Genomic DNA, 22,411 nt, shown 5'->3' with positions numbered 1-22,411 from the left:
ACCTGATGTGAAGAGCTGACTCATTTGAAAAGACCCTGATGCCAGGAAAGATTGAAGGCAGGAGGATAAGGGGATAACAGAGATGAGATGACTGGATGGCATCACTGACTCAATGGACATGAGTTTAGGTAAATTCCAGGAGTTGGTGATGGACAGGGAGGCCTGGCATGCTGTGGTCCATGGGGTCGCAAAGAGTCGGACATGACTGAGCAACTGAACTGAACTGAACTAAACTCTGAGAGGAAGAGAGCCATGAATTGATTATTATCATTATGTGAAATGGAAAATCTATATACCATTTTCTCTTTTATTGTATGTTCAAAACTTTCCACAATAAAAGTTCAATAAATGTTAGGAAAAAATATACATAGAATCCTAAGAACAACCAAGAAAAAGTAATATTAAAAGGAGATACAATAATTAATCTGAGGAAGAGCATCCTAGAATCCTGAATGAATTCAACTTGAGTTCTATAATTGTGTATAAGTAACCAAGGAATAGAACATAACAATATAATAGAAAGTCTGGGTTCCACTACATGATGAGGAATCATACAGTCAATCATGTAATCAACAAACACTTATTGAGTGCCTATAATGTACTAGAGAACTCATCAGAAGCTACTATTGGGAAGGTAAAGTGAAAGTGAAAGTGAAGTCGCTCAGTCGTGCCTGACTCTTTGCGACCCCGTGGACTGTAGCCTATCGAGGTCCTCTGTCCATGGGATTCTCCAGGCAAGAACACTGGAGGGGGTTGCCATTTCCTTCTCCAGGGGATCTTCCCAACCCAGGGATCCAACCCAGGTCTCCTGCATTTCGGGTGGATGCTTTACCATCTGAGCCACCAGGGAAGATCTCCATTGGGAAGGTAAAAGATAGTTTAATACAGGAGACGGATAAATCAATCTAGCCCTCTATCCAGACCAATTATGACCTAATCACCAAAACAGTTAACACAGGTGGAAACACAGGTATGGGGAGGAAAAAAACCCCAGTTTTAGAAACAGTGAGTTTAAGGTCTCAAGGGAACTACGGGATGTCCTAAAGACTGTTGGAATTACAGTTCTAGACCTCAAGTGAAATGGGATATAGACTAACTAGCCTAGAGATATAGACTGTTATTGATATATAATAGTACATATCAAGCAAAGCTAAACATATTGTATTATTTCATATTTCACATGAAACAAAATCAGGAAATTAGACCCTAATTTTCACATGAGGAAACTGATTCTTATGCAGATTATATAATCTACCAGTATTAGAGCTAGTAGTAGTGGAAGCCTTGAATAAGAATGCAAAGGTAGTAAGTAACAGGAAAGCCAAAGACATAACCTTAAGTTAAGGTTAGAGGAGCCATGAGGAGAAAAGAAAAGGGTCAGAGAAACAGAAAAGCCATGAGAGATGTGTTCTAGAATCCAAGGAGGTGAGAATTCTAAGGAGGAGCTGTCAACAAGATCAAATAAAATTAGTTAAAATGTCCTTTGCATATATATTTTATATGGTAAAATACATTTACATAAAATTTACCATCTTAACCTTTAAGAGTACTGTTCTGTGGCATTAAGCACATTCACATTATCCTACACCATCACCACCATCCCTCTCTAGCACTTTTTTGTCTTCCCAAACTGAAACTGTACTCAGTAAACAATTATCTCCCGACTTCCTCCTCCTCTTCCTCCAATTCTGTTTCTATGAATTTGACTACATCATACAAGTTGCATTCTATATTTGTCCATTGTGACTGACTTATTTCACTTCACATATGTCTTCACAGTTCATGCATGTTGTAACACGTGTCAGAATTTCCTTCCTTTTTAAGGCTAAATAATATTCTATATACTGTGTGTATGCTGCTAAGTCGCTTCAGTCGTGTCCAACTCTGTGCGACCCCACAGACGGTAGCCCACCAGGCTCCCCCATCCCTGGGATTCTCCAGGCAAGAACACTGGAGTGGGCTGCCATTTCCTTCTCCAATGCATGAAAGTGAGAAGTGAAAGTGAAGTCACTCAGTCGTGTCTGACTCTTAGCGACCCCATGGACTGCAGCCCACCAGGCTCCTCCATCTATGGGATTTTCCAGGCAAGAGTACTGGAGTGGGGTGCCATTGCCTTCTCCGACTGTGTGTGTATATATCACATTTAATCTATCTTTCCACAGATACTTGAGCTGCTTCCACCATTTAGCTATTGTGAATAATGCCCCTACAAAGGTGAGAACACAATATCTGTTTTATTCCCTTTCAGTTATTTTGGGTATATACACAGACGTGAAATGCAAAATTGTATGGTAATTCTATGTTTAATTTTTTTGAGAAACTGCCATGCTGCTTCCACAAAGCTGCACCATTTTACAGCCCTACTAACAATTTACAAAGGTTCCAATTTTTCCTTATCCTCACCAACACTTGTTATTTTGTTGGTTTTCTTTTTTTTTTAATAGTACACATCCTCATGGGGTTGCAATGGTATCTCTGTAGTTTTGATTCACAATTTCCTAGTAATTAGGGATGTTGAACATCTTTTCATGTGCTTTTTGCCCATTTGTCTTTCTTCTTTGGAGAAAGTCTATTCAAGACCTTTCTTTATTTTTAAGTCTCATGCTCTACTGACTCTCTCCTCATTTTTAAATCAGGTTAATTTTGTTGTTGCTGTTGATAATGAGCTACAGTTCTTAATATTTTTTGGATGATAACTCCTTACAGATATATGATTCGCAAACACTTTCTTTCCTTCCATGGGTAGTCTTTTCACTCTGCTGATACTGTGCTATATAAAACTTTTAATTTTGATAATTTAAAATTTAATTTATTTTTTGATATGCTGTCATGCTTTTGGTGTCATATTCAAGAAATCACTGCCAAATCCAATGTCATGAAGCTTTTACCCTAAGAGTTCTAAGAGTTTTACAGTTTTTACTCTTTCATTTAGGTCTTTGATCCATTTTAAGTTGATTTTTTTAAATGTCCTTTGAATTTTAAAATTTTAATGTAGAGGTAAAGGCAGAAGCCAGATTTTAAAGGGTTGAAAAACAAATGAAATGTGAATATTGAGAAGAGCATGCTCTTTCTAAAGCTTGACCATGAAATGAAGGGAAGAATTGGAGTTGGTGCTAACTAAATGAATACATGAGATCAAGACAACTTTGTTTTGTTTCCCTCAAGATGAAGAGACTTGAACAACTAATTCTTGAAACTTGGCTTTCCTTTCTGGGATCCATGTTCATGTAGAGAGAATCCTTCAACAGCATGATTATCATTAGTCATAATGATAATCATTAATATATATTTATTAATATAGGATGAAAAGATGAATAAAGGTACTAGTAATATAATAAATTCAAAAGACAAATAAAGCAAGATGCCTTGCTTCAAGGAAGTTGCTGGGGAGAGGGGAAGAATGCACAAAAATAATAATCAAGCATTATATACACCCGCAGCAGGAAATAACTAACTCTGCCTAGAAGACTCATGGAAAGCTGTGTATAAGTGATGAGCTTACTTCATCACTTCTACTGGCAAAACAGCTGAGGATATATTAGGTAAGCTGGTTATTTACAAAAAATAAAATTAAGTATTTCATATAAATAACTTATAACATTTACATAGTACTGTAAATGTATATATATTTTCCCACTTAAACAATGCTAAAAGAAAAAGCGAGAAAGCTAATTATTTTCTTGATTATTCAATCACAAAGTCCAATTATAATTGATTACATACAGGACCCAAGGCATCTACAGTGTATAACTGCCATGATGGAAATGGTCCTGATATATAGTGAACAGTCCAAAAAACTTTGTTGAATGAGTCAATGGTTCATAAGAATCTTTCTGAATCTTATGCCTCCTTCATCCTTAATGTATAATCTTTTCCGAACCTGCGGAATATCTACCAATAGACCATAGGATCCTAGAGGTGGGAGATTATGTTTCTCTATGAATTTCTGCACTACCAAGAGACCATAAGCTGCTGCAGAAGAGAAACTGTTTTAATTCTCTTTTCATTGCCTACAGCCCACCTAGAATTGTGTCCTGTTTGACAAAAAAAAACCATTAAATGAAATAATAAATATTTACAAATAATGTAAACCCTAGGCACACAGAATCAAAGAATAAGTAGTTGTATTTATACATGAAAGAGAAAAAACTGTGTTATTTATCTTATTATTTAAATCAGAACTGGCCAGTAGAAATATAATGCAAGCCACAGGCATAATTATAAATTTTCTAATAATCACATTAAGAATGTAAAGAGAAACAGGCAATTTTCATTACAATAATATGTCAAAAATATTATCTGAAAATGTAATCAATATAAAAATTATTAATGAGATTGTTTATACTCCTTTCGGGAACTAAGTCTTTGAAACCTAGTATCTCATATTTATAGCATATCTCAATTTTAGATTAGACACATGTGAAATGCTCAGTGGCCACATAAAGTTGGTGTCTATAGCATACTATAGGACATCACAGATTTAATATAATCAAAAAATTTTCAAGTCTGAAATTACAAGGTAACATGACTTGTTTTAGACAAAATCAGGAGATTTTGTCATAAACCAAGTATAATTTGACAAGTGTCACTTAAAACCGTGAATGAGGAGGTCTGTGGTGAAGAGGAACTGGGATAGTGGGTGGTGGTGAGAGTTTCCTATAAAGTCTAAGTTTGTAAAAAAGACTATGCCTTCATGTGTCATTTGCATAATTTTAAAAAATCAGTTTATAAAAAAATAAAAATAAAAAATAAAAATAATAAAAAATCAGTTTATAAAGGTGAAGTGATTACCATTTATTAGATGTACTATTAGAATAAAGAAATTCATGGGAGGGTAAGCATTTCTTATTTTGCAACCTCGACATTAGGTGATGGACAGGGAGGCCTGGCGTGCTGCGATTCATGGGGTCGCAAAGAGTCGGACACAACTGAGGGACTGAACTGAACTGAAATGAAGAGGGCATACTTTTTCAAAAGTATACAATAATATTTGGGTGGTAATTTTAGTACCACATAGAGTTTGGATACATTTAACAAACACTTGAGCACTTTGCCTGGGCAAGCATCAAATGCCAGGAAAACCAAGATGCCATGTATTTACCAAGTTGATGCTTTTGAAGTGTGGTGTTGTAGAAGACTCTTGAGAGTGTCTTGGACTGCAAGGAGATCAAACCAGTCAATCCTAAAGGAAATCAGTTCTGAATATTCACTGGAAGGACTGATGCTGAAGCTGAAGCTCCAATACTTTGGCCACCTGGTGCAAAGGGCTGACTCATTAGAAAAGACCTTGATGCTGGGAAAGATTGAAGGCAGGAGGAGAAGGAGACCACAGAGGATGAGACAGTTGGATGGCATCACCGACTCAATGGACATTGAGTTTGAGCAACCTCCGGGAGCTGGTGATGGACAGGGAAGCCTGGCATTCTGCAGTCCATGGCGTCGCAAAGAGTCGGACACAGCTGAGCAACTGAACTGAACTGATGTATCTGCTCTAAACCAATGAGTAGTTTAAAGGAGAAAAAAGTAAAAAGGCAATTTTAACACAGTGTGGTTAAGAGTTAATACAGCCAAGACAGAACATAGAAGGGACACTAAGTCCTGAGCAGGACCTGGAGGAGTCAAGGCCCTTGGAGGAATCAAGGCTGTCTGGAGGAGGTGACACAAAGTAGAATCCCTAGGGGCTAGGCAGGTAAAATAAGGGAAGGAAGAGGGGTATTCCTGTGGAGGAAACATGTGTAAAGGCTCAGGAAAAAGAACATAAGCTGCTCTAGAAACTGTCAGAGGGTCTGCATGGCCAAAGACCAGGGAGGCATTATCTGGAAATGAAGCTGAAGAGGGACAATAAGGTCAAAGCTCAAAGAACCGGCTAAGGAGTTTGAATTCTGTATTGAAGGCTGTTGGGAGCCGCTTTAGGCATTACTGACAAAATGGAGGCATGGCCCTAAACCCCCTCCCTTTGTTCCATAGACATGGACCCGGAATGAAGGAGTTAGGCTTTGTGATTCTGACTTGTTTTTTCCTTTCCTCGGCTGAGTTGACTGAAGAGAATATTAAGGTGCTTATTGTTTTTGAGAGGAGCATGAGAAGGCATAAAGCCTTCTGCAGCTGTGCTCAGAGAATAATTCATAAAGTTAATCACTGACATTTGTTCAAGGACTTTTACAAAAAATTGTTCCAGGGTGAGCACACAGGCCGCAGTTTGAGACCATGGGAGGGATTGCTATCTGAAGCCTATTTGTGAGGAAAGTGTTTATGGCAAAGGAGTTTGCTGAATTTAGGGCTTAGGAATAATTAAAATAGTTAGAAGCTAAAGATTTAAGGGATGCTGTAATGTTAGTATATTCTACTATAGCTTATAGAAATTAGGGACTTTAGAGATAGTATTAGCTAGAAGCCCTAAGAAACACTGAGCTTAGGATACTAGGGGCAAACAGGACTTAGATAAGAAATAAACTGAGGAATGTGGTATGCAGCCCAGACATTAGCATGAGTTACAGTGTATTCACAAGGACACATGAGAAAAAGTAGATAAGAGAATCGCTGAGGAAGGAACTCCTTTTGAGGGGCAACAATGATTTTTGGAGAAAAATAAATCTGGGTCAATGGGAACTAAAAATATCAAACCTCTGACCTAATACTTTTGTAAAAGTATAAAAGAGAATCATAAGCTTGAAATAAACAGGCAGTCCAAGAAAACTGAGAGGCTGCCTCAGTTTCTCGCCGACACCGCTCACCCCTTCAGATTGAATCCCTGGCTGCTGGAGTTGGACTCTGGCAGAAGGCGATGGGACTGCAAAAGGTTCTAAGTAAGTGAATGAATTCACATGTTTTAAAAACATGAATTTAATTATGTTAATTCCATGGCTTCCTATTGAACTTAAAGTCTACCCTATAAAGTGCTAAAGTATCTGGCCTCTGTGTACCCCTCCATCCTTAATACTACTCTCCTCTTTGCTCCCTATGTTCCAGGCTTCTTCTTTACAAAGCAGGCTTATTCCCACCTAGGGATCTTTGTATTTCCTATTCCATCTCAGACACTTCTCCTCTCAGTTTCACATTATGAGCTTCTTCTCACCATCTAAACCTTCTCTAGTGGCTAATGTTGCTGTTCTCCAGTCCCTCATCTCCCTCCCACTGTCTCATTTAACATTTTAATGGGAACTATCACTATTGGAAAATATTTTGTGATTACAAAGTAATTTTAAGCAGGAAAGTCAGAGACGGTCCTTGGAAATGATTTCTGAATGGAATCAGCCAGTGTTTAGATAGAAGAAACAACAAGTGTAAAGGAATGAAGGCAGGAATGACCTTGGTGTACTCTAAAAATAAGGCCAATGTCATTGGTATAGAGTGGGCAAGGGATGAATACACGGCTGTGAGGAGAGGCAGGCAGAAGCCAGATTACGGTGGACCTTAGAGGCTCTGGGAAGGAGTTTGGATTTTATTCTAAGTATGCTGGAAAACCAAGGGAAGATTTTGAGCAGGGGAATAATATTATGTAATCTACAATATGATTCATGGTTGTAAAAATCACTTTGGTTGCTGAGTAGGAAATCCACTGTGAGTGGGTAAAAGTAGAAATGAAGAGATTAACTGGGAAATTACTTTAATAGTCTAGATAAGAAATTATGGTGATAGCAGTAGAGATGGTGAAAAGTGTTTTTTTAAAGGTAGGGTGGACAGGATTTGCTGATGGATTATTAAGGCATAAAGGAAAAAAAATTAAGGATAACTCTTAGGCTTTTGGTTGGTAAATTTATAATAACCTGGGGAAGGAATTTAAGGACAGTAAATCACAAGTGCTGCTTTGAATATATTAATTTTAATTTCTGAGTGTAGATGTTGAGTAAGAACCTAACATATATCTTTGGGCTAGAGATATAAATTTGGGAGCCTTCAGCATATGCATGCATGTGTGCTAAGTCACTTCAGTCATGTCTGATTCATTTTTGATGCTATGGACCATAGTCCACCAGGCTCCTCTGTCCATGGGATTCTCCAAGCAGGAATACTGGAGTGGGTTGCCATGCTCTCCCCCAGGGGCTCTCCCTGACCCAAGGATCAAACCCATGTCTTTTACATCTCCTCCATTGGCAGGTGAATTCTTTACCACTAGCACCACCTGGGAAACCCTATCAGCACATAGGCAATATTTAAAGCCATGGGACTAGACAAGTTACTGAGGAATAAGATGGAAAGAGGGGTTTGTGTGGTTAAGAATCCACCTTGCAATACAGGGCACACTGGTTTGATCCCTAGTCTGGTAAGATCCCACAGGCTGTGAGGCAACTAAGCCCGTGTGCCACACCTACTCAGCCCACACACCTAGAACCCATGCTCCACAACAAGAGACGCCTCTGCAATGAGAAGACCTCACACTGCAACTAGAGAGCAGCCCCAGCTCGCCACAACTGGAGAAAGGCTGTGTGCAGCAATGAAGACCCATCACAGCCAAAAATAAATAAAATAACAATAAATGAATATTAAAAAAGAAAAAAGATGGAAAGAAGACTACGGATATAGCCTGAAAGCACATATGGAGTCAAGAACGACACCCAGATTTCTGGTTTGGAAAAATGAATGAACATGGTATCATTTACTGAGAGATCTCTACCTCAGCAAATGAGAGAATAAAAAAAAAAAAAAGCTTGGAGAGGTTGGGATATGTGGAGAATTTGTACTGGATATATTGAGTCTTAACTGTACACAGGACACCCAGGGAACAAGTGGGTTACACTAACAACTGCCAATATACAGTTGCATTTTGATTCTACAGGAAGGAAATATGGTTTGGAGACACACATCTGGAGTCATCAAATAGCAGATGGTAGTCAAAGGCAGGAGAATGGATGAGAATACCAGAAAGGCTATGCAGAGAAAAAAAAGTTCAACCAGCAAAAAACAGGAGCAAAATTTATCCCTGAGAGACAGAGGAAGAAGAGACTACACATTAAAATAGTAAAATCTTACTTTTTTCAGAAATGTAACTGTGTGATCAATTAAAGGGGGGGAGGGTGGGGAATGGGAAAATAAAGCTTTGATGACTTGACTCTGTAAACCTAGCTCCAATAACTGCTATCTCTTTGACTTTAATCCTTCAATTTTCATGACTCCATTTCTTAATCAAGTGACAGTATCTGCTCCATTCTCCCAGATCATGGAGATACTGGGAGACTGAATAAGCGTGAATGAAGCAGTTGCAATGAAAAAATCATGATCATTAAGAACTATTACTAGACAATTCTATGTGTCAGTTTTTCTACTCCTTCTATTAGAATGGCTACAAATGAGTAAAAGGTAACCTAAGTTCTGTTGATGAAAGAGAGTATAAACAAATCCAAGATACTATTATTTTCATTAACAAGTATCACAGAGGAAGACAGAAAAGGGAAGAGAAGTAATAATCAGTAAGTTCTAAAAGCAAGGCAGGGAAAACACACTGAGCTTCACACTGAGCCTGAAAGATGAAATCTGTGTATCAGTTTCCCATATGAAGACTTGCCTTCATCTTATTTTAGAAAGGCAGATGTTACTTTACAAAATGTTAACACAAGTATGCTTGCAACATTCATGCAAAGTGGGGAAAAAATTATACACACAACAATAGGATGATTCAGTTAAGATAAGTATGGTCCCTTCATTTATATCTTCCTATCTATGTAACTGAGGAAGACTAAATGTCAATGTCTGTAGGATCTACAAGTGGAGATAGACACAAATGTATGGCAAAAAGAAAGGGAATTAAATATCCCATGGGATTAATGTCAGTTGTGGCTGTGTGCTAAGTTTCCAAGCAGTTTAAGAAATCGAAAAGCAACTATTCCAATTGACAGTTCAACTGCAGCAGTGGTACAAGCCCACTTATTTTCTATTCACAGTGTATTATAAAAATTAAACAAACAAAAACCCCGTCTCTCGTCTTCAGGCCAGGTTTAGGAAAGGCTATGTGTGTGTTGAATGGGGATAGCAGCCACTGACATCTGTCCCCTCTCTTTCGGCAGCTCGTTTATAGAATTTTACTTTTACTTGGGTGGTAAAAAATCCACCTGCCAACGCAGGAAACGTGGGTTCGTTCTATTGCTGGGTCGGGAAGACCCACTCCAGTATTCTCGTCTGGAAAATCCCTTGGATAAAGGAGCCTGGTTGGCTGCGGACAAAAATGCCATCGACAGAGGAGCCTGGCAGGCTGAAGTCCATGGGGTCACAAAGAGTCAGGCAGACATGACGTTTACAGGAAATAACAACTTGCAACTGGAACATTAAGCTATCTTCAAATTTTAGCAACATTCTGTGAACATTTATGCTTTGTGGACGTTGTGGGAGATCCCTGGGATTTCTGAATAAAATAACGTTTTGAAGAGTGGATTATCAGTATGAAAAGGTCCCACCTCCAGAATGGCCTACGGTCTAATTTAGAAACTTTTTAAAACAACTGGGCTTCCTTGCACAAAATCAGAACGAGTGATTTTTCTTCCGAGGGTAGTTTTGGGTCAAAAGCTAAATACCAATACCAAATACTAAATACCAACAGTGATCATAAAGCATAGGAACTGGGGAAAGTGCAGGGGGCAAGCACCCTATCTAAAGGGACGAGGCTTTTGAGAAGCAAATGAGTGAAGGAAAGTGACGAGAAAGTGATCAGAAGGCAGCTTCCCTCCCGCCACTGAGGCAATCCCCTGGGGATCGGGATGGGGGGTGGGGGAAGAACTCCCGCCCGCGGCTGAGGTAAAGTGGGACCAACAGACGACCCGTCCCCTCCAACCCGTATCCCGCGGGTCTGCGGCGACTCCCCGCGCCCCGCGACCTTTCAACGGCCTCTCTGAGGGAGAAGCGCTCCAATCAGCCGTGGAGCATCTCCACAAGGGCCGCGGTCGGGGTTGAGGGGATCGGAGCATGGACGCGCGCGACCGGTGAGGAAGAGCACGTTAGACGCCAGCCTGGCCCTACCTGCCCAGCTCCCGGAGGGCTGGGATCATAGACGCCAGCTCCAAGCCATGCTCGCCCATTCTGAGGACGCGCGGCACTCTTCAATTACAACGAGGCGGGCTCCTGGCGTCTCCACAACTACCTCTGGAGAGGAGGCGCGGCGCCCGACGGAAACTCGCGGGGCCCAAAACTCCTCCCGGAAGCCGCGGCCGGTCAGCTCTCTAGGCCTGAGTTCGTTTCCGCGTAGGACCCGGGGGAGGCCTGGCGGCCGTGAGGGGGCGTGGCGAGGGGCGGGACGCGCTCAGGTCCGGTTTCCCGGGTAAGGTTCTCTCTGAGCCTGGAGCGCCCGGCAGGCGAGATTTGCTAGTTTTGGTTTTTAGCTGCTCTGCTCTATCACTCCCAGCCACAGAGGCTCAGAGAAGCCAGACCTCTGAATCTGGGGACGACAAGGGCGTGGTGGGGACCAACCCAGAATCCCTCGCATCAGAAACTTGAAAACTGAGGCAATTCAGCAGCTAAAGGCCCGGAATTAGATCGCCGGTTTCCTCCCCTCGGAGTCACGCTCCCAGGTTCCTCATTTTCTACCACTCTCTTGACATCCTTTCTGAGAGTTACGGGGCAGAAGTTGGGCTCCTTCTTGTCCTTTCTGTTTCAGCAGATTTCACCACCCTCCCTCCCCCGCCAACTAGACGTCTCCCTTAGGTTTCCTTGAGGGTTCTCGCACTTTTAATATTGAAAAAGAGAATTGAATTGTATTTATTTGTGTTTCATAAAGTAAGCAACAGTGCTATGTATTTAATATATTTATGTCACCGTTACGGGCATCTATTACCTGTGATTTAATTTTTAAAGTAAAATCAGTGGCTTTTGGCTGTGGATATTTTTTAGCTCAACCCAGTTTATGAAAAATAGTCATAATAAGAGACTGTTAACATGTCAAAATTATGTATTTGATCAGACAAGGCGTGCGGTGTGCTTACATTTGTTACTTAGCAAATGAGAATAATCATTACACAGTATCTTAAAAAAAAAAAAAACCTCAAAGTGATGGAGTGACAGCCAAATACACTCCTGCCTCAGGGATTTTTTGCATTTGTTGCACCCTGCTTATTTAACTTATGCAGAGTACATCATGAGAAACGCTGGGCTGGAGGAAGCACAAGCTGGAATCAAGATTGCCAGGAGAAATATCAATAACCTCAGATATGCAGATGACACCACCCTTATGGCAGAAAGTGAAGAGGAACTAAAGGGCCTCTTGATGAAAGTGAAAAAGGAGAGTAAAAAAGTTGGCTTAAAGCTCAACGTTCAGAAAACGAAGATCATGGCATCCAGTCCCATTACTTCATGGCAAATAGATGGGGAAACAGTGGAAACAGTGGCTGACTTTATTTTTCTGGGCTCCAAAATCACTGCAGATGGTGACTGCAGCCATGAAATTAAAAGATGCTTACTCCTTGGAAGGAAAGTTATGACCAACCTAGACAGCATATTCAAAAGCAGAGACATTACTTTGTCAACAAAGGCCCATCTAGTCAAGGCTATGGTTTTTCCAGTGGTCATGTATGGATGTGAGAGTTGGACTATAAAGAAAGCTGAGCACCGAAGAATTGATGCTTTTGAACTGTGGTGTTGGAGAAGCCTCTTGCTAGTCCCTTGGACTGCAAGGAGATCCAACCAGTCCATCCTAAAGGAGATCAGTCCTGGGTGTTCACTGGAAGGACTGATGTTGAAGCTGAAACTCCAATACTTTGGCTACCTGATGCAAAGAGCTGACTCATTTGAAAAGACCCTGATGCTGGGAAGGATTGAGAGCAGGAGGAGAAGGGGACAACAAAGGATGAGATGGTTGGATGGCATCACCAACTCAATGGACATGGGTTTGGGTGGACTCCAGGAGTTGGTGATGGACAGGGAGGCCTGGCATGCTGCAGTTCATGGGGTCGCAAAGAGTCAGACGCGACTGAGCGACTGAACTGACTTGACTTCTTTCATGTTGAAATGTCACCTGAGAGCTTCATATATACTAGCACACTTAAACTCACTCTGTTCTCCTCCATCCTGACTTATTTCTTCATGACACATAGAACCAAATTTTATACTATTTTATTAGCTGTCTCCTCCAATTAGAGTATAAGCTCCTTGAGAGCAGGATTTTTTCTGTTTTATTCACTGCTGCTGAGATATCCCAGGATCTAAAACAGTGCCTGGTACATAGTTGGTGTGTACTAAATATTTGTTTAGTAGTAGAATAGTAGAATGCTTCACAGGGAACTCTACTCAATACTCTGTAATGGCCTGCATGGGAAAAGAATCTTGCAAAAAAAAAAAGAATGGATGTATGTATATGTATAACTGATTCACTTTGTTGTTTGTAAATAGTTGTAAATCAACTATACTCGGATTAAAAAAATTTTTAAGTAATAAAAATAAACATTAAAATAAAAAGAAATCAAGAGAAAGAACACATCAGGCCTCACCAAAGGGGTATACCATTCTTAATGAAAGTCCTTTAACAAAGTCAACATATTCTTGGTTTATCACAAAAATTCACTTACAGGACAGTTCATTGTATGATATTTTGCTAAAGGTGGTATTTGCAGAGGGAGATGTAGAGCTAGTAACTGTTTTGTAAAGGTTTAAGGTTAAATTTTAGTCTTATTAAAAAAAAAACAGTGGAATGCTATAGTGGGAAGAACATGAGATTAGGTTATGAGGCCTTGTGCAAGTTCTCTTTTCATCTGCTAGAAAACTATAAAGTTGTTCAGTAAAGTTACTTAACCTCTTTTACTTGTTTTTCATCTATAAAATAAGATTAATAATACCTATCTTGTAAGATTACAGTAAATACTAAATAAGAGGTGGTAGTGTCCTATAGTCAGAGAAGGCAATGGCACCCCACTCCAGTACTCTTGCCTGGAAAATCCCATGGACAGAGGAGCCTGGTGGGCTGCAGTCCATGGGGTCACTAAGAGTCGGAGACGACTGAGCGACTTCAATTTCACTTTCCCTTTCATGCATTGGAGAAGGAAATGGCAACCCACTCCAGTGTTCTTGCCTGGAGAATCCCAGGGATGGGGGAGCCTGGTGGGCTGCCATCTATGGGGTTGCACAGAGTCGGACACAACTGAAGCAACTTAGCAGCAGCAGCAGTGTCCTACAGCAAAATACCATTTTTTTGTTCTTTTAAAAAGTTTTTAATTGACGGATAATTGCTTTACAGTGTGGTGTTAGTTTCTGCTGCACAACAAAGTGAATCAGCTATAAGTATATATATATATATCCCCTCCCTCTTGAGCCTTCATCCCTCCTACCCCTTATCCCTCCCCTCTAGGTCATCACAGAGTACCGAACTGAGCTCCCTGTGCAATAGAGCAGCTCCCCACTAGCTGTCTGTTGTACGAAAAGTAGTGTATGTATGTCAGGGCTACTCTCCCAATTCGTCCCGCTGTCTCCTTTCCCCTCTGTGTCCACAAGTCCATTCTCTGCGTCTGTATCTCTGTTCCTGCCCTGCAAATATGTTCATCAGTACCATTTTTCTAGAGTCCATACGTAATATATGGTATTTGTTTTTCTCTTTCTGACTTTGTTCTGTGTGACAGACTCTAGGTTCATCCACCTCGCTACAACTGACTCTATTTCATTCCTTTTTATGGCTTAATAATATTCCATTGTATATTGTATATACAACTTCTTTATCTAATGTGTACTGTATATACAACTTTATTCAAGAATACCATTTCTTAGGGAAAATAAAGTATGAATTCTGAAGATGATAAGTGAAAAAAAGCAAATTGCAAAGAGATACATAACAATATTAAATCACTACATTTTAAAACCAGACTTTGTGTGAGTAAATCATGTATACGTACATATCTGATAAAAGTATAGAAACATGGTTGGGGAGGATATACATCAACTCCTGGAGAGTAGTACCTCTGGATAGGGATAAAAAGGAATGAAATTATAAGGTTTCAGCACTTTCATGGTTTTCTTTTAATAGGATTAATCATGATAAATTTAACATTTGTTGTATTTGAGTGACCTACTGACCTCTCCCAAATTCTTCCTTCTGTTCAGATGGCTCTCTGAGCTTTATATGTCATATGTCTACCTTTCTGGTGCATTTTTTTCTTGAATTTTTCCCAGGCATTTTATTTTTGTTTACATTTTTATTATGGCAATTTTCAACTATACACAAAAGTAGTGGTGTTGGAGAAGACTCTTGAGAGTCCCTTGGACTGCAAGGAGATCCAACCAGTCCATCCTAAAGGAAATCAGTCCTGAGTATTCATTGAAAGGACTGATGCTGAAGCTGAAACTCCAATACTTTGGCCACCTGATGCGAAGAACTGACTCATTAGAAAAGACCCTGATGTTGGGAAAGATTGAAGGCGGGAGGAGAAGGGGACAACAGAGGATGAGATGGTTGGATGGCATCAACGACTCAATGGATGTGAGTTTGAGTAAACTCCAGGAGTTGGTGATGGCCAGGGAGGCCTGGCGTGCTGCAGTCCATGGGGTCACAAAGAGTCAGATACAACGAAGCAACTGACCTGAACTGAGACCTGAGTAGGATAAGGAAAGCGCCCCCCAACCCCCCCGCTATGACCATCACTCAACTCAACAACTATCAGCATATGGCCAGCCTTTGTTTCATCTATAACCACCCCTCTTGTTTCCTCTCTCTCTAATTGGATTATTTTAAGGAAAATCTCAGACAACTCATCAAGTTATCTGTAAACACTTTATTTTGTGTCTCTTAATGGTAAGGCGGAGAAGGCAATGGCACCCCACTCCAGTACTCTTGTTTGGAAAATCCCATGGACGGAGGAGCCTAATAGGCTGCAATCCATGGGGTTGCTAAGAGTCGGACACGACTGAGCAACTTCACTTTCACTTTTCACTTTCATGCATTGGAGAAGGAAATGGCAGCCCACTCCAGTGTTCTTGCCTGGAGAATCCCAGGGACGGGGGAGCCTGGTGGGCTGCCGTCTATTGGGTCGCACAGAGTCGGACACGACTGAAGTGACTTAGCATAGCATAGCAATGGTAAGGACTCAATTCTACCTCCTGTAAGTGTCAAACCCATCCACTTCTCTCCCAGTCCCAGTGCTGTATTGCCATTCTAGTTTCAGAGCATCGGATGTCTTATGCCCAAATTACTTCAATGACATTCTTGCTTGTCTTTCTTCCCTTGGGCTTGTTTTTTCTCCAATCTATTCTCCTCACTGAAGTGTTCCAACTTTTTTTGCTCTTCAACAGTATTATTGAAAACATTTAAAGTAGGTACACTGACATATACATATTTATTAACCACATATATTTAGTGCTATATTCCAATATACAGGGACATAATTCAGCTATGGATTGCTTCTTGTCTTCCTCTCATCCTCTCCCCCTCTGTCTCATTTGGGGTAGTGGAATGTGTAGGGAGAGAAGCAGGAAGCAGAGAAGCTGACGTGAGTGGGTTCCTGCGTCCTTGGGACCTTGGTTTCCTAACCCAGAATCTCAGGTTAATTGACAACAGGACACCTACCAATGTCCTGGAAGTTTCAGCCAGCCTGTGTATACTATTATTCTATAATAATTATAGAATTGTCCCCACTGTGACTAAACTTCCCTGTTGGCTCAGACAGTAAAGAATCTGCCTGCCAGTGCAGGAGATGCTGGTTCAATCCCTGGGTCAGGAAGATCAGGAGAAGTGAATGGCAACCCACTCCAGTATTCCTGCCTGGAGAATCCCATGGACAGAGGACCCTAGGGGGCTACAGTCTCTGGGGTTGCGAAGAGTCTGACACGACTGAGCAACTAACACTTTCACGTGATTAAACTACAGTGAGAAATGACCACCAGGTGGCACAACAACCTAAATGAGACCAAGATGAACTTGTTCTGTCAGATGCCCAAACCAAACTCCTGGCTGCTTACCTCAGCAAGTCCCATTGAAATGCAGTGGACTTTTTGTTTTAAATTCCGTTTTCTCAGGATTTTACTGTATATACTAAAATAGAAATCTTAAAGAAACGAGCTTAAGGAATATAAACATTTTTACAAGTTCCTTTCTACAACTGAATGGACTTCAATACACACCTCCTTGGTACACACGCACACACAGATTCACATTTCAAATTATTTTTAATAACTTTCATTTCTTAAAAATTTTTAAAGTTATTTCTTTTTTTACTACTTAGTAATTTTCATTTTTAATGGTTTTTAAAACTTTGCTCCTAGGCGATGCCAGTCCTGTTTGGAATTGTTCTACACAGCAGATAGAGCATCTTTCCAAAACCTGAATGTGATTATGCCATTCCTGTGCTTCAGTAGCTTGACCATGTGTTGAATATTGTCAGTTTAGTGGGTAAGAAGGGGCACATGTCTGTTGGTTTTCACTGGATAAAGCCTCAAGTAACAGACCAACGTAACCACAAGTCAACATTCTGAATAACGCACAACAAGTGATTCTATACAGCCAAGCTGCATTAATGAATTAGTTTAATTCTATTAAATCCATTTAAGAGAAACATTGCAAAAGTGCATTATTAAAAAAACACCTTGTTCTCATAATGGAACTTAAAATATTGAAGAAACTTAAACATAAACTATTTGTCTTCCTACCCATGTGTACATCTACTAAAGCTGTATTACAGGAGTAGGACTCCATTCTATTTAGAGATAATACAGAAAGACATGGAGTACTTTTGTATGTGTCCAGGAGATTTCTATCTCAGGATTGAATTATTGGCATTTACATTGCTAAGGTCTGAAGAATGACCCTAAGATTATACCAAATGTGTTCAAATGGTAAGGATTATCTGCATTTGCAACCATTATTTTGTGTGTGTGCTCAGGCATATTTGACTCTTTGCAGCCCTATGGACAGTAGCCCGACAGGTTCCTCTGTCCATAGGATTTATCAGGCAGGAATACTGGAGTGGGTTGCCATTTCCTCCTCCAGGAGATCTTCCTTTCTCAGGGATTGAACCCGAATCTCCTGTGTCTCCTGAATTGACAGGCAGATTCTTTACCACTGAGCCACCAGGTGGTGCAGGTTTGATCCCTGGGTCAGGAAGATCTCCTGGAGGAAGAAATGGCAACCTGCTCCAGTATTCTTGCCTGGGAAATCCCTTGGACAGAGGAGCTGGCAGGCTACAGTCCATGGGGTTGCAGAGAATTGGACACAATTTAGCAACTGAACGCAGGAAGCTCTGTGATACAAATAAAGCTTAAAGAGATGATTCTGAGTTCTCCAACTTGAACATGCATAGAATCACCTGAAAGGCTTATTAAAACAGATTCCTGAGCACTAGCCTATCCTAATTCAATGGGTCTGAAAGGGACCTCAATGACTTGCATTTTTAATGGGCTCTTAGGTAATGCTAATGGAGAAGGCAATGGCTCCCTACTCCAGTACTCTTGCCTGGAAAATCCCATGGATGGAGGAGCCTGGTGGGCTACAGTCCATGGGGTCTCGAAGAGTCGGACACGATTGAGCAACTTCACTTTCACGAATTGGAGAACGAAATGGCAACCACTCCAGTGTTCTTGCCTGGAGAATCCCAGGGACGGGGGAGCCTGGTAGGCTGCCGTCTATGGGGTCGCACAGAGTCAGACACGACTGAAGCGACTTAGCAGCAGCAACAGCAGGTAATGCTGATGCTGCTTGTCCATGTGCCACACTTTGGGTTAGCACTATTTTAGAGTAGTGTTTCTTACCCTTGACCACACATTGAAATTATGTGAGTGAGAAGCTTTTTAAAAGTATCTGGGTGATGGTAAACCTCATTAGAGTCCAAGAAGGCTGAGTAGGAAGACCTTGAGCTAACCTCATCCCACAGGCACATCAGAATTATTGATATAATTATTTACAGAGTAACTATTGTTGAGAAAGACTGGAAGACCAGAAGAAAAGATCTACAACTAAAGATATAAGGAAGGAACCACAGTGTGATAGGTAAGAGGGGCAGAAACATGGTATAGTTAAGACCCAGGTGGGCAACCCACAAACTGAAGCATAATCATATCTGCCCACCCAAGGAGCGAGGGGTTTGAGCCCCACATCGGGTCCCCAAACTAGGGGTTCTGCACCAGGAAGACAAGGCCTCAAAAAGTTTGCCTTTGAAGACAAGTGTGGGAGAGCCAGAGGGCTGGGGGAATTAAAGACTCTTAAAGGGCACACACAATATCTCACATGCTCCAGAACTCAGGACAGAAGTGAGAATTTGAAATGAGCCTGGGTTAGATCTTAAGAGCCTCCCAGAGAGGCACAGCAGTAGGAGTTCACCCTGGAGACATAGACAGTGGTAGCAGCCATTTTGGGGAGCACTGTCTACCACAAGGACACTGGAGCTGACAAATGCCATTTGGAATCCTGTCACTGGCAGGATTAGCACCAGGACTCAGCCCTGCCCACTGGCATTTGACCGTCTCACCTACCAGCAGGCGTGCTGCCTTAAGACTCCCTGAGCACACAGCCACCCTAACTCAGCCCCACACACTAGGGAGCCCTGGACCTGGCCCTGAACACCAGTGCATCAGTATTAGCCTTAGGGCCCCACAGCCAGAGACCCTGGGATCTGGTTCCATCCACCAATGGGCTGGCATTAGCCCAAGGACTGGCCTCAGCCACCAGTAGGTAGACACCAGCCCTAGGACCTCCTGGGCCCCAGCTCCACCCACTAGTAGGCCAAAACACCAGCTCAAGGACCCCAGGCTCTGCAACCAGAGACTCTAGGGTGCAGCTCTGTCCAATAGTGGGCTGGTACTAGCCCCAGGAAGTGGCCTTACTCAGCAGTGGGTGGATGCTAGTCCCAGGACTGCCACAGCCCTGCAGCTTGCTGTACCAGGACCCAGCCCACCCATCCACAGGCCAACACCAGTCCCAAGACCCCCTGGGTCCTAGTCCAGCCCACCAGCAGACCAACACCAGCCCTAGGACACCCTACCCCCACCCTGGACCCTGGCCTTGCCCACCAGCAGATGGATGACAGATCTGAGACAAATTAGACCCCTCACCCAGCTGCCCTGGGATTGAGCCACACTCACCAGTGTACCAACACTAACTTTGGGACACCTTATATCAGGAACTGGCCACACTCAGCAGCAGGTCAATACTAGATCCCGCACCTACAGCCCTGCAATCATGCACCCCAGAACCTGACCCCATCTACCAGGGGCCAGTACTAGTCCCCAGACCCACCAGGGCCCCACAGCCAGCAGCCTCTACACAAAGCAGGACCTGGCAACTAACCAGATCAGGGACCAGCCATGCCTACAAGACCACCCACAGTAGTCAGCATGTCTCAAAAGAAGGCATAGCCCGAGTGGGGAGCACTCCTAGAATATAGGTCTGGTGACCAGAGGGCAGTGTGCTGTTGGGACTCATAGGACATCTACAAGAATCCACTTCTCCAAGGTCAGGAAACATAACCAACCTACCTGATACATACAAATAAAGGCAAAAAATTAGGCCAACAGAAGCAATAAGGGAATATGTTCTAAATGAAGGAAGAAGACAAAACCCCAGAAGAAGAACTAAGTGGAGATAGGCAATCTACCCTATAGACAGTTCAAGGTAATGATTATAAAGATGTTCAAAAAACTAGGGAGAAGATTGGGTGAGCAGAGTGAGACATGAGAAGTAATTAACAAAGAGAAAATATAAAGAAGAAACAGATGAAGAATAATTGAAATGAAAAGTACACTAGAAGGGATCAAAGTAGATGGTACAGAGGAACTGATCAGCAGGCTGGAAGACAGAGTAGTGGAAATGCTGAAACTGAACAGAGAAAAGAAAAAAAAAAGAAATGAGAACAATTTAAGAGGTCTCTGAGACAACGCCAAGCATACTAACATTTCTATGAAGATCCCAGAAGAAGAGAGAAAGGAACAGAAAACATCCTTGAACACATAATAGCTGAAAACTTCCCTAACATGGCAAAGGAAACAGACAATCAAGTTCAAGAAGCACAGAGAGTCCCAAAAAGGATCAACCCAAAAGAGACCACACCAAGACATGCTATAATTAAAATGACACAAATTAAAGGTAAAGAAAATATTGAAAGCAGTAGGAGAAAAGCCACAAACTATGGGCAAGGGAACTCCCATCAGTCTATCAGCTAACTTCTCAGCAGAAAATCTGCAGGCCAGAATGGAGTGGTGTGATGTATTTAAAGAGATAAAAGGGGGAACCTACAATCAAGAATATTCAAGCCAGGCAGAGCTTGCTTGCCTGCCAGCTTGTATCTCTTACAAGCGTCCTATGTTAATAAATCTATTTCTTGCCTATTACTTGGCCTCTCACTGAAGTCCTTCTGTGCTGAGACACAAAGAATCTGAACCTCAGTAAGTCCAGACACCAGGCAAGACTCCAGCCTCCGTGACCTTTCCTGAGGTCCAAACAGCTGATCAACAGTTGCTAATCGAGGGAGGAGTGGCCAAGAAACCACCTGACGCAAGGTTACAGGGACCAGAGAAGAACATCGAGCTTATGTATATATATAAATGCATTTGTCTCCTTGCCAACAAGTTCAAGCATCTACTCATATGCCTATTAATCATTTGGATTTCTTTTTCTGTTAATTACCTACTTAGGACTTTATCAATTTTATTTTGGTTGCATCTTCTTATTGATTTATAGGAGCATTTTAATATATTATGGACATTAACTCTTTTCTGATAGATACTCTGAAAATACTTTTTCTTTGTCAGTTGCTTGTCATACAGAAATTTTATTTTTTATTGTATCAAGTCTGTCCATATTTTCCCTAATGTCTTCTGAGTTTTGAGTATTGCTTAGGAAGATAAGAGCTTCCCTGGTGGTAGAGGTTTATTTGCTAAATCTTGTCCTACTCTTGTGAACCTATGGATGGTAGCCTGCCAGGCTCCTCTGTCCATAGGATTCTCCATGCAAGGATACTGGAGTGGGTTGCCATTTCCTTCCCCAGGGGATCTTCCCAACCCAGGAATCAAACCCAGGTCTCCTGCATTGCAGGCAGATGATTTACTGACTGAGCTACTAGGGAAGCTGGTGGTTTTAAGTAAAGAATCTGCCTGCAATGCAGGAGACACAGAAGACTTGGGTTTGATCCCTGGGTCAGGAGGGACCATGTATTTGTTGTCATGCCCTGGAGGAGGGCATGGCAACCCACTCCAGTATTCTTGCCTGGAGAATACCATGGACAGAGGAGACTTGTGGTCTACAATCCATACAGTTGCAAAGAGTCGGACAGGACTGAAGCAACTTAGCACATACACAGGAAGATTAACCCCAAGGTCAAAAGTGTTCCTTTATAGTTTATACCAAGATCGTTGTATTTGAGTTTCCTAGTATTCGTTTATTTATTGATCATTTTTGAGTAAGACAACATGTTTCCCATATGGACCATATATTTGTTGGGATTGAAGTCCCTTTTTCTAGTTTAAGAATAAAGAGGTTTATTACAAGATGTAGATAAGATACAGAATTGTTGGGAGAAACGGGCTT

At 41.6% G+C, this 22,411-nt stretch overlaps 1 protein-coding gene across 2 annotated transcripts in view; it reads right to left on the bottom strand.

The window, feature by feature from the left end:
• Window positions 1–11,132, bottom strand: part of ATR (ATR serine/threonine kinase) — a 120,591-nt gene extending 109,459 nt beyond the window's left edge. The window contains exon 1 of one of the 2 annotated variants that reach the window (XM_070793712.1): window positions 10,948–11,132. In XM_070793712.1, coding sequence (XP_070649813.1) covers window positions 10,948–11,006 — 59 coding nt within the window. In that variant the 5' untranslated portion in view covers window positions 11,007–11,132. The remainder of the gene's footprint in view (window positions 1–10,947) is intronic. The other variant, XM_019961396.2, reaches the window with a different exon arrangement.
• Between the last annotated feature and the right edge of the window lie 11,279 nt (window positions 11,133–22,411).

The sequence above is a fragment of the Bos indicus genome, chromosome 1, assembly GCF_029378745.1.
Source record: "Bos indicus isolate NIAB-ARS_2022 breed Sahiwal x Tharparkar chromosome 1, NIAB-ARS_B.indTharparkar_mat_pri_1.0, whole genome shotgun sequence".
In the NCBI taxonomy this organism is placed as follows: domain Eukaryota; kingdom Metazoa; phylum Chordata; class Mammalia; order Artiodactyla; family Bovidae; genus Bos; species Bos indicus.
Note: the sequence above shows the minus strand (reverse complement) of the source record. Positions and strands in the feature narration are given on the sequence as shown.